The sequence below is a fragment of the Apaloderma vittatum genome, unplaced genomic scaffold (genome assembly GCF_000703405.1).
Source record: "Apaloderma vittatum isolate BGI_N311 unplaced genomic scaffold, ASM70340v1 scaffold21378, whole genome shotgun sequence".
In the NCBI taxonomy this organism is placed as follows: Eukaryota; Metazoa; Chordata; class Aves; order Trogoniformes; family Trogonidae; genus Apaloderma; species Apaloderma vittatum.
The window spans coordinates 1-11,682 of NW_009729316.1; the positions used below are offsets into that span (position 1 = coordinate 1).

The 11,682-nt window shown below is 41.8% G+C and overlaps 1 protein-coding gene across 1 annotated transcript; it reads right to left on the reverse strand.

The window, feature by feature from the left end:
- Positions 1 to 6,629: 6,629 nt before the first annotated feature.
- On the reverse strand, positions 6,630 to 11,086 carry CAAP1 (caspase activity and apoptosis inhibitor 1). Its single transcript, XM_009874394.1, has 5 exons — positions 10,899 to 11,086; positions 10,081 to 10,165; positions 8,950 to 9,025; positions 7,745 to 7,818; positions 6,630 to 6,982 (listed from the first exon to the last, which is right to left on the reverse strand). The coding sequence occupies exons 1-5, from the start codon at positions 11,064 to 11,066 to the stop codon at positions 6,639 to 6,641; spliced, it is 747 nt and encodes a 248-aa protein (XP_009872696.1). The 5' UTR covers positions 11,067 to 11,086; the 3' UTR covers positions 6,630 to 6,638.
- Between the last annotated feature and the right edge of the window lie 596 nt (positions 11,087 to 11,682).

Here is an 11,682-nt window from a genome sequence, read left to right on the forward strand (position 1 = left end):
CAGCCTGACATTGGCTGAACGTACCAGAATGCACGGGCCCGGCACCCGACTTTGACCGCTTACTGGAAAAATGAATCATTAACTATTGGAAAAATAAAGATAATAAATAAATGCTATTTATTATATTATTACTATCATTATGTTGCAGCTAAAACATTATCATCATCATTATTATAATTATAATCATTGATATAACTAATAATTACAATAATTTTATTATTATAATAATTATAATTAACTATAATATTTTATCACTATTAATTATCATTATTATCACAAAGCCTGGATTTGCATTAGTTAGTTTCAAGTAACTGTTGCCACACACAAGCGCTATAGCTAAAATTACAAATAAATGAAAAATACTTTGCTTCTTTGTGCATTTCAGCTTAAATAACTATCATTTTACTGTAGGAGATCACTGTTCTGCCCTGTTAGTAACCAGTCTTTGACAAAAAGAAAAACCAAGTGCCTCAGAGTACACATCAAGGTGAAGCCTAAAGTGAACTCTTCTACAATCTACCCTTCCAGCAATCAGCAGTTCAGGAACTTCCTGAGCTTGTGGTCAGTTGAATAAGAGCGATTTATCTACTTAGCATTTTCCAACCACTATTTGAACCAAAGCACAATTTTAGCATGTTCCAAGTCTTTACAGCTTGTGCTGGTGTTGCATCCCACTACTGGATAATTCATCTTTGTGTAATTTTGGCACAAGCAGACAGCACTAACTAAAAGTGGTAATGAGGGGATTGACCACAAACAAATGGTTTCCAGACTCTCACCAGTGGAACAATTTATAACGTTTGTGCAACTCCCAAGGGTTCCAATTTGTGCACCGAAGGGTTCTGAGAGCACGGTTGTTGAAAGAACTGGGGTTGCTTACTTCTACATCACAAAGTTTTATTGTCTCAACAAAGGGGAGCATAGGAACAGTTTAGATTCCAAAGAGAAGTTCAGTTTGATGTATTGTTAAATGTCCATCTTCATTCATATTCACCCCAAATAATAGACTTATTTTGATTTCAGAGCCAATTTAAATTCTTACCCTCAGGGAGAGTGGTTATGGGGATCCCCTGGGTGGGCGTATGTAGGAGAGGCAAACAGATAGTCATGTGAGAAAAACTAAGCATATGAGCAAAACCTTGTATCATCTTAGAGATCACTTTATCTGATTCAGTGTGATTTATAGTCAGGGAACCATCAACACCTTGCTCAAAAGCCTGAAGCTCTCTATGCCATACTGTTGACTGTCCTCTTATACTTAGAGTTACTATAGAGCTAACTGCTGTTTTAACAAAAGGACTTACAACCACAGTCATGATGCAGAACATAGAAAATAAATAAATAAATAAATAAAAACAACAAAAAAACCCACAAGAACTCTTGGTTCTCATTCAAGTCCTATGCAGCTTTTCCACTCCATTCCAAGCACAATTTGGACTTTGGGTCGATGCTTCCAAGGCATCCATCCTGCCATACTCCTCATCCCTTCTTTTGTTGGGGCCACCTGCAAATAAATGGAAAAGAGATGCTACAGCACAAATACGATCAACACTGAGTCAGAAATCTGCTATGGTCTATCCACTACTTATTTGATGCATGTGGCCAGAGCTATCTTTTGCTTCCCAGGCATACAATCCCCTTGGATTAGTCAATATCAGGGGCACAACCCCAATTTGAGGTAATTTGACCATTACTGCCTGACAAGAATGCAATTGTACAAGGAGTTCGTCAGGTTTATGTGGTTCCTTGTAGATTAAATCTCTGATAGGGCAAAATGCTCTTATCTTTGCATTTCCATTTGCACCTCATCTGTTATTAACAGTCTATTCTACTTCAGATAGTCTCTGTTTCCAATTTGATGCATGGACTTATTCAAATCTTTTAATTAATGCATTAATCCATTCTACTATTCCATTTGCCTGGGAGTAATGAGGAGTATGGAAGACCCAGTCAATACCTTCTTCCTTTGCCCATTCCTGGATGATGGCTGCTGTGAAATATGAACCATTATCACTTCGGATGGCAGAAGGCATGAAGTACCAAAACATTCCTTTAGCACTTGAATACTTCATTCTCCAGGCTCTGTCATGGTTGCAGTATCTTGGGTAAATCGAGACACTACATCTACATCAACTAGGATGCACCGAGTAGGACTGTTAAATGGTCCAATATAATCAATTTGTCAAGTTTGCTAGAGTGTTTTCCCTGTCCCAATATGTAAAGGTGGGGCTTGATTTGGATGATTTATTTGTAATCGTGGGTGACACTGTGGACAGTGTGTGAGTGTCCTCTCGCAGTCAGCCAGTGCAGCTGGCCACCCTCTAGCTTGACATTCCTTACACAGGTCATCTTGCCCAGTGCGGCTACACCTCTCATGCAGCCATTCCCTTACATCTTTCCCACTTGTGTGCATCCGTATTCTCGCCTGCTTCTGACGTCCGCATGTGAGCGAGGTGGTCAGCTTTATTATTTCAGTGGGCAAACCTCAGTTATGGTTTTACTGTGTACCTTTACCCAAGCCATTTGTAGTGTCTTTTCCTTTCCCTCTTCCAACAGCTGCTTCGAGTCTTCCGTTCTCTGAGCTGGGACCCAACTGACTTGCCAATCATCAGTTTTCCAATGTCATATCTATTCTGTTGCCTCTTTGAACACTGCATAGGAGTCAGTATATATAGTTTGAGCCCCATGTTTCACAGCTAACAACACAGCTCCCCTATTTAGGCACTACCTTCCCCTTTTGCAATCCCAGTTCATCCTGGTTTTACCTCTAGAGCTACTGCTGGGGGTGCTGGGGGTCCCAACAAGTATATCTCGGCTCAGTATTGTTGAATGAATGAGAATTCCAAGGGCCTATCAGGGCCTTCTGATACAAATTACAATGGGAACCATGTTCACAGAATCTCTGCTCAATTTTCATAGGATCTGTTTAGTATATAGTCTGTTTACATTATGATCTGTTACAGACTCCCTTTGCAGTACATACAGGCAATGCCTTCTCACTTGCAATAATCTTATGTTAAAGAATCTTATGTTAAAGAATCTTATGTCAAAAGAAATGCTTGACAGGATTATCTTGACCTGTCACCAGATGGCAGCCAAATGAATCTTCTCCTTATCAAGAAAAAAACCTCTTCTACAGTAGCTCACACGGACTATGTTCTTTCATTGAAACTGGGTCCGGAGTACTACCTGAAACAAACACCAAAGGCACCTGAAGACCACGAATGTTCTGGAGTGTGGACAGTGAGGCCAAAGAGATTGCGGTGTCACCCTGATGTAAGCTTGTCCACAAGCATTAGACAGGTTTGTTTTATGTAGGAGATAGGTGGAGTTTGCTTTACTTTTACTCGATAAAAATCGGTGCCATTGTTTGTAGTGGTGTGCTTGATCTGTGAAAGTTTCCACCGAGCACCCTGCACAGAATAAAACAATGTCTCCTCCCTAAATACTGTCTTTTGCATTTCAGGAGCTCAGTTGTCAGGAGCATAGCCACAGGTCTTTGTGGCTGCCAGACTCCTAAAAATTTAACTTCTTGACTTGGTCCCTGATGTTTAGCAGGAGGGATTTCTAATTCCAATGAGGTCAGTGTGTCCCAAACCTGACTATACACTTTGCTGACTGCCTCTCCATTACCTCCACCTATTAAGACATCAATGCATTGGCGCATGCTTAGCTTATCTGGAGCTTTTATCTCCTTTTATATTTTTGCTAATGAGTTACGTGCAGTAGCAGGGGCATGTCTGTATCCTTGTAGGAGCTAACTAAGGGCATGTTGCACTCCCTCCCGCGTGAATGCACACTGAAGTTTATCTTCCCCATGAAAAGGAATCATAAAAAACACACCCTTAACATTTAGTGTGGACATCCAGGTACGATGTTTGGTTTGAACCTGAGTCCTCAATGTTGGAAACAGCAGCTCCAAGTGTCTCCAACAGCCAATTGTGAGTCGCCACCTACTGTCCGTTTTACATTCTGGTCATACGGGATAATTAGTGAGTATGTCCTGATATTGATTAACATTCGTGATCTAGGAAAGCTGCAGTTTAATGGCTGTTTCCAGTAACTGAACATTACATGGGCGCTCTAAATCTTCACACTTTCCTGTCTGGCCATCTTCAGACTTTCTTTGCTCATACAACATATCCCAAAATGTTATAAGAACTGGTGACTACCCTTGTCTTAGATGTTCAGTACTCTCCTGGAAGCCAGAACCACATCATATCAACCAGTTTGATTTCAGTGGCTCCGGTCAATCCTATTTCATTTATTTTTTCTTGGGTGGGACTAATCCTAATATTTTTTGCTGATTTTTTGTTTGTTTGTTTTAGTGATCACACTTATTTGAGCTCCAGTACCGATTAGAAAATCTACGGGTATTTGTCCAGGGCTTGTAGCTATAATATGTGGGTCACTGAAATGGTCAGGCTATTCTAGGTTTCCTCCACACTTTCTAGTTTTTTTAGATCTAGCAAATCCTTCCTTAAGTCTGAGAAAGGATTTGCAGGAGCAAAGGGCTTATCTTTCTCTGTTTTAACATCATCACTACATTCCGTAGCTTTGTTAACAAAGTGCTCCACCAGGTTTACCATTACACAAAAATTATCAGAGGATCGTAGAACGATTTGGGTTGGAAGGGACCTTGAAGATCATCTAGTTCCAAATCTCTGCCACAGGAGGGACATCTCCCACTAGATCAGGTTTCTCAATGCTCCATGCAGCCTGGCCTTGAACACTGCCAGGGATGGAGCATCCACAGCTTCTCTGGACAACCTGTTCCAGTGTCTCACCACCCTCAGGATAAAGAATTTCTTCCTTGTATCTAGTCCAAACCCACACCCTTCCAGCTTCTACCAGTACCCCTCATCCTGTCACTACAGGCCCTTGCAAAAAGTCCCTCTCCCGCCTTCTTGCAGGTCCCCTTCAGGCACTGGAAGGCCGCTATAAGGTCTCCCCAGAGCCCCCTCTTCTCCAGGCTGAACAGGCCCAACTCTCTCAGCCTCTACTTGTAGGAGAGATGTTCCAGCCCTCTGACCATCTCGGTAGCCCTCCTCTGGAATCGCTCCAACATCTCCGTGGCTTTCTTGTGTTGGGGGCTCCAGAGCTGGACTCAGTATTCCAGGTGGGGTCTCACAAGGGCAGAGAGGAGGGGCAGAATCATCTCTGTCGACCTGATCATAGATAGGGGGCTGGGACCCAGAGATGGGGGTTGGGACCCACAGATGTGGAGCTGGGACCCATAGATGGGGGCTGGGATCCGTAGATGCGGGGCTGGGACCCACATAAAAGATATAAAATAATTTACTTACAAATACCCTTGAAATGTATAAAATAGAATATTTTTATATAATAAATAAATTGCCTTTTCTAAAAAACATTTATACATTTACAGCAGACATGAAACGACTACATGAGTTAAGTGTTAAAACTCAAGGTCTTGTACATAGTGTGACATGAATTGCCCTAAATGTTATGCTAAATATTCAGCAGAAACGCTTCACAGTCAATAAAAAGTCTGTTTTATTGATTTCAGTTACAACACAAAATATGGACAGCTGAAAAGACTGACAAAACTCCATGTCTGACAGTATAAAAACTCTGGTATTTGTTACTTCCAGGCACTTTCTTAACTCTGAAAATAACATTGTTCAGCTGTTTATTTGAAACGAAAACCTCCTTCTCTTTAGGAATTCAACTTCCAAGAATTAAAGTCTGCTTTTAAGTCAACTATTCATTTTAACTAGAATAGCTCCATTATGATGAGGAGAAATAAGAGGCCTCTTCAAAATGGTACTTGTGATGTAGCACACATAAACCAAGTTTTCTGAGTAGTTTAACAAGTTGCTAATAAATAAAATAGCTGGTAAGAGCTAATAAGCTGCTGTTCAGTGTCTTTGTTGGCAGCATGCACAGTGCACCCTCAGCAACTCTGCTGACACCAGCGAGCTGTGCGGTGCCCTCGTCAGGCTGGAGGGAAGGGATGCCGCTAACAGGGACCTGGACAAGCTGGAGAGGTGGCCTTGTGTGGAAGCCATGAGGTCCAGCAAGGCCAAGTGCAAGGTCCTGCACCTGGGTTGGGGCAATCTCAAGCAGAGATACAGGCTGAGCAACGAGTGGATGGAGAGCAGCCCTGGGGAGAAGGAATGAGAGGCGTTGGTCAGTGAAAATCAGCGTAAGCCCGTGACGTGCACTTGCAGCACACTGGCACTGGAACTCCAGTGAATCTCATCAGAGGGCTGGAACCAGATGACCTTTAAAGTCCCTTTGAAACTCAATCATTCTATAATTTCTAACCATGGGCTTTTAAAGAACTTGATTCTGCCAACCTTTCTGGGCAGGACCAGGTTCCTGGCACAGCTCCATGCACTGTGTGACACCTTGAGGAGGTAACTCACCACAGAGAGACCTGACCTCAGCGAAGCACCAAACCATCCCGTGCATGACGCACCAAAACATCCTGTGCACGTCATGGAAGCAGCACACGGAAAGCAATGAAAGACCCATCAACAGCCTCAGCCATGGGCCAGGATACAGAACAGGATTTGTATGAGGAATCATCCCCAAGCCACACGCACTCAGCAATGAGGAGAACAGACACAACAGTTGTTTCAGCAAACACTGAACATTAAACCTAAACAATGTCAGGGCTGTTTTTTGACATCACCGGCTTTCATCAGAGCCTTAATAGCTCTGGCCCTCATCTCCAGCTCCAGAAGTTCCAGCTGCTGTGCCGAGGGCTGAACGTCCTCTGACGGAGGAACGGTCAAGGCTGCTGCTTTTGGTTCCTCCGGGCTGGACTCTGCCAGCCCCAGAATCTCATTCACACTTTTCTCAATGTCCTTCTGAAGGTCGTCTATCTGACCAGCTCCACCTCTGGCCAGGTGTTCTTGCACATCTGCGCCGTCTTCCTCATTGCCTGTGCCCTCTATGTCACTGTCATACGCGTCTGCATTGATGCTGAGCACATCACTGTCTTCTCCCTTGCCTGTAACACGAGTGAAACAGTCACACAGTTGCCCAACAGAACCACTTTTTGTTTCATCTCACAAAACAGCTCCTGCATCAGTAGATTTCTCAGATGACGTTTCTGTGTGATTGCAGCTGCTGTTCACAGGAGAGCTGCCAGTTACCTGCCAGTCCCTGCACAGCATCAAGAAATTTCAGCTTTCTCCACTTGTACTGGGTCAGACTGAGGTGGAGTTCATCTTCCCACAGCAGCTCTCTCGGTGCTGTGTTTTTTGGAGTGGTAGCTAGAAGGGTGTTGATAGCACCCCAGTGTTCTGGCTATGCGGAGCAGTGCTCACACAGCACCGAGGCTGTGGTTTTCCAACATTCCCCCAACAGCAGGCTGGGGGTGGGCAACATCTTGGGAGGGGACACAGCCGGGCCAGCTGACCCAAACAGACCAAAGGGGTATTCTGTACCATATGACGTCAGCTCAGATATAAAAGTAAGAAGGAAGAGAGAAGTTGGGGGGCATTTGCAACCACTACACCTACTGGAGCCCTGCTTCCTGGGAAAGCGGACAGACATCGCCCGCTGATGGGAAGTAGAGAATAACCTTTGTTTTACTTTGCTTCCGGGCGTGGCATTTGCTCTTGATGCATTAAACTGCTTTTTATCTTAACCTATGGGCCTCTTGTTACATCTTCCCTCTCCCCTGTCCATCTAAAAAAGGGGAGGGATAGATCAGCTTTGTTGAGCTCTTGGCCTCCAGCCAGGGCCACATAACCACACCACTACATACCTTGTTTTGATTCCTGACCTTCCACCTTGTTGTCTTCTTTGAGAGAAGAAGTAGAGTCTATACTGTTGTCCTGTCTAGAAACAAATAAGAAGGCACTTAAATCTATGTCTTTTACAATTTAAGATAAATTCTCTAAGACACATTCACCCTAACTAAAGAAATTACGCAGTGGCAGGCCAACATGCCAGTATGAACAAAGGTAAAAAGAACATCCAGAGGGCTAACCTCATCACTTGAGGATAAGCCCTTTTTTGCTTTGCCCAGTGATACACAAAGATGGAGAAACTATTTCCACGCACCCGAACATTTGAGAATAACAATCCTCACTAGGAGCCCCTCCCGAATATTAGAAGCTTCTCCCAGAATAAATTGTCATACAGCTAAATGATTTGAAAAAAAAATATTGTTTCAGCTGCATGCAAACATGATTTAGTTTTCTCTTAAAATTAAGAAGCTGTTTTCATGAAGTTACCCTCACCCCACCACTGCCCATCTCTCCCACATCACAATTTCAGTTTCACAAATGGCCACTTTTTAAAAGGAAATGTAACGCAGCTGTTAAATTGAATTTGGTATCTGAATGTCTCTGCTTCTTCTAGTTAAACATTTCTACCCTTCATGTGTAAGGTTTCAACTGCTTCACACAGGGCATAAGGAAGAGATACTGCCGTGAAATACTCATGTCCTTCACATATTCCATTTGTACTAGTTATAAAAATTGTGACAATATTCTTTTATATACAGGAAGAAGTAAGGCAAAAAGACCCAGAATCACAGGGAGAGTTCAGTTGCAATGTTCAGTTTGCATTTTCACACTAGAGTTCCCAATTTTGCACCCCCAGTGCTGGTGTGGCATTGGTTTCATGCACCTTAATATGGAATCAATGTAAGGATCCTGCCTGTTGGAGCAAGGCAGCACCACACAAAGGACAGCAGTGTTCAGGGTATAATGGATGTAAATATCATGACTTTAACAACTTAGTTTTCAGTAACAGCCTGAAGGCACTTCCTAAAATTGCATTCAGATCTATTTTTCTTTCCCATGCTCTCAAAGATTATTCTTTTCAGGTGTCCAATGGCTGTCAGGAGACTCTAATACTTCTAGCCACCTTGGTCTGAGAGACAGAGGCATTACAATCGCTTTTCATGAAAAATCCCTTTACTGTCAGTACCACCAGGTCTGTAAGTGTTTTGTCTTTACTCACTGACTGACGGATTCACTTCCAGTCCTGACTCCTCCATCTGCCTCCTCATCAGTATCAGAGTCAGCTCCAACCTTGCCTAGGTATACACAGTTCCAAATGTGAAAATTTAAGCAGGTAATATAATTAATGCTATATAGCAAGGCTAACTCTTAATGATAAACTCTGTTGTAACAATCAGCAGAAGAGGTTTTTTCCTTTTTTCTCCAGTTAAAGAAGATGTTCTAATACTAGACTTAGTCAAAACCCAAAACCTTGAGTTTTCTGCTAGCCACACATTCGGCCTTTTTTAGTTACAATGCACTACAAAAAAAAACAACACCCAAAACTGAATAGCTATGGCTAGTTCAATACTATAGGCTTTAAAAGCAAAGCACAGGAAACAGAATTAATAGAAGATTCTGCAGCATTCAAGATCCAGAGTGCCACTTAATTGAGAGGACAGGAGTATGTTAACAAATAAATTCTACAGCCTTTAAATGTCAACTGGAAGTTCAGTAAGGTACTGAAAAGCTGGAACTTCATATCCTTCACCAAATGTGTGAACTGTCTGCCACAGCAGAGCAGAAGGATTCGAGAATACCCTAATCAAACCCTCTAACCAAACACTCTAGCGCAATTACTAATACAATGAGCTGATACTACATTACATCAGGTTTCCTCTGCAGAAAATCAAGACACAACTTAAATGTCAGTTTACTCAAAAAAAACCACAAACAAACACCAAATAAAAACACAAAAAAAACCATTTCAAACAATACTTCTACATTGCTGGCTTTCCTTTTTTCTGCCAAGTCAAAAGCTTTGTTCTTGTTTGGATACTAAGGAAAAGCAGCTTACACTACCGTTTTCTGAATGCGTCCTCAATAGCTTCTAAACCAATGGATAATTTCATTCAAGCTTAAAAGATCAAGATCAGCATGTATATGCACATATATACACACATCCTGTATATATATATAGAATTAGCATGCATATACAACACTAATAAATGTGTATAGCAGTATATATACACATACTTGTGTGTGTACATATACATATATATGTATAAGCAGCTAGAAATGGAATGAAAATCCGCTTTAGAGGCAGTGTAGGGTAGTGGTGTAGGGCAGTGCCTGAAAGTTTCATTCATACCTTCAAGTATCCTCAGCAGTTTTTTTTCAGATAACAGTTCCAACTGCTCCAAGCAAAGCCTTTGGATTTCGTCCATGGAACAGCTCTGAGAACAGAGATAAAATTCGCTATATGTTTAAATTCACTACATGTTTAAAACAAAGAAGTCCTGCCTTAGTTATATTAATCAATTCTATGACTTACAAAGGTTTAATATCACACTTAAAAACTATTAACAAACACCACATAAATGACATTCCACCTGCAGCCTCTTCTTCTGCACAGGCTGCTAACCTAATTTATTTTTTCCAAGTCCTGTGGCTCACAAGACTCAAAAAGCATTACATTCTAAGCCAGCAAAACTCCAGCAATACTAACACTAAAGTCCACAGAAGTAACAGCTTCAGCAGCTGTTTATCAAGACAGGTTTTTATTGCCTTATCTTGGACATCATTTTAATATCAAAGTTATTCAGCTGATGCAAACAGAAATCAAACTTGTATTAACAAATCAGCATAACTGTGAACAACTGAACTGAATTTATTCCATGTATTTAGTTATGAAACTGTTTTTGCATTTACCTAATCAGTACAGGCAGACAGTTTAAAAACAAGCAGCTTCCAGTGCAGCAGCATGCTGAGCACTGGAGAAAGAAGTAAGCTGGAACAACTACATCACATCTACATCAAATCAAGTCTCACTTTCAGAGACTTGGTATGATTTTTATTTAAGAAATAGACGGCTTGTGAGCTAGAAGTCCAGCTGAGACATAAATATGCTTTGTCACACAGGTGTTCATGCCTGCAAGAAGTATGTAAATGGTAAATATACTTCAGTACCTTTAAAATGTCAGGCAGCATCTTCTGTAATTTCTTCTCCCCTATAACACAGAAACATTGCTGAAGCATTTCTTTTTTGTCTGCGATGTAGAAACTGACGGGTTTGAGTGACACGCTGAGATCCAATCCTCCTTCCTCTATGTCACTGGGCTGTTCAGCTTCTTCCATTTTTTGTCCAGACAGCACATCACATTTTGTGTCCTGAAATCAAGACAGAAAAGAACAGTTTCTACACTTTCAAGTGAACCAAAGCAGTAAACCCACAGCTTCATTTGTGCTTGCAATAGTTTTCCCTTCATAATTGCAAGCTACATCTCAAAGTGGGCTCCTGAACTTCCAAATCGTGTTTCAGTTTGCAACGTAACTGCATTACAGACTCAGCATTTTTGGTGACAAAATCATTTTTATGCTAGGGGAAACTTTAAAAGCTTCAAGAGGCAAAAAATACCTTTAAATATTAAATGGAAAACACCATCTGCAAACACCTAGCTGCTTCTTACACATGAAAGCACACTTTAAGGCAGACGAGACCCATCTCTCTGAGCTGCTGTGCAGTTTACAGCTGCCCTGCTAAGAAAGAAATTGGCACACAATTCCCTGTTTGGCACAGGATTCTGAGAACAAAAGTGGGCTTCGTATCCAAAAACACATCTTCAGTAAATCAGTGGGAAAAAATACATCAGTTAGAAAAATAACAGCAAATTAAAAACAGCCAACACTTCCCGGAAGAGGCTGTTAGCCCTGCGAGCGCGAGCATCGTGGGGGCTGGAGCCAGATGATCTCT

What these genes read in the sequence shown, in the direction of transcription:
- CAAP1 (XM_009874394.1), bottom strand. Translation starts at nt 11,066, where the DNA reads ATGGAAGAAGCTGAACAGCCCAGTGACATAGAGGAAGGAGGATTGGAT. An exon ending in ACTGCTGAGGATACTTGAAG is followed by an intron (nt 9,026 to 10,080) that starts GTATGAATGAAA and finishes GTGTATACCTAG; the next exon opens with GCAAGGTTGGAGCTGACTCT. An exon ending in GGAAGTGAATCCGTCAGTCA is followed by an intron (nt 7,819 to 8,949) that starts GTGAGTAAAGAC and finishes ATTTGTTTCTAG; the next exon opens with ACAGGACAACAGTATAGACT.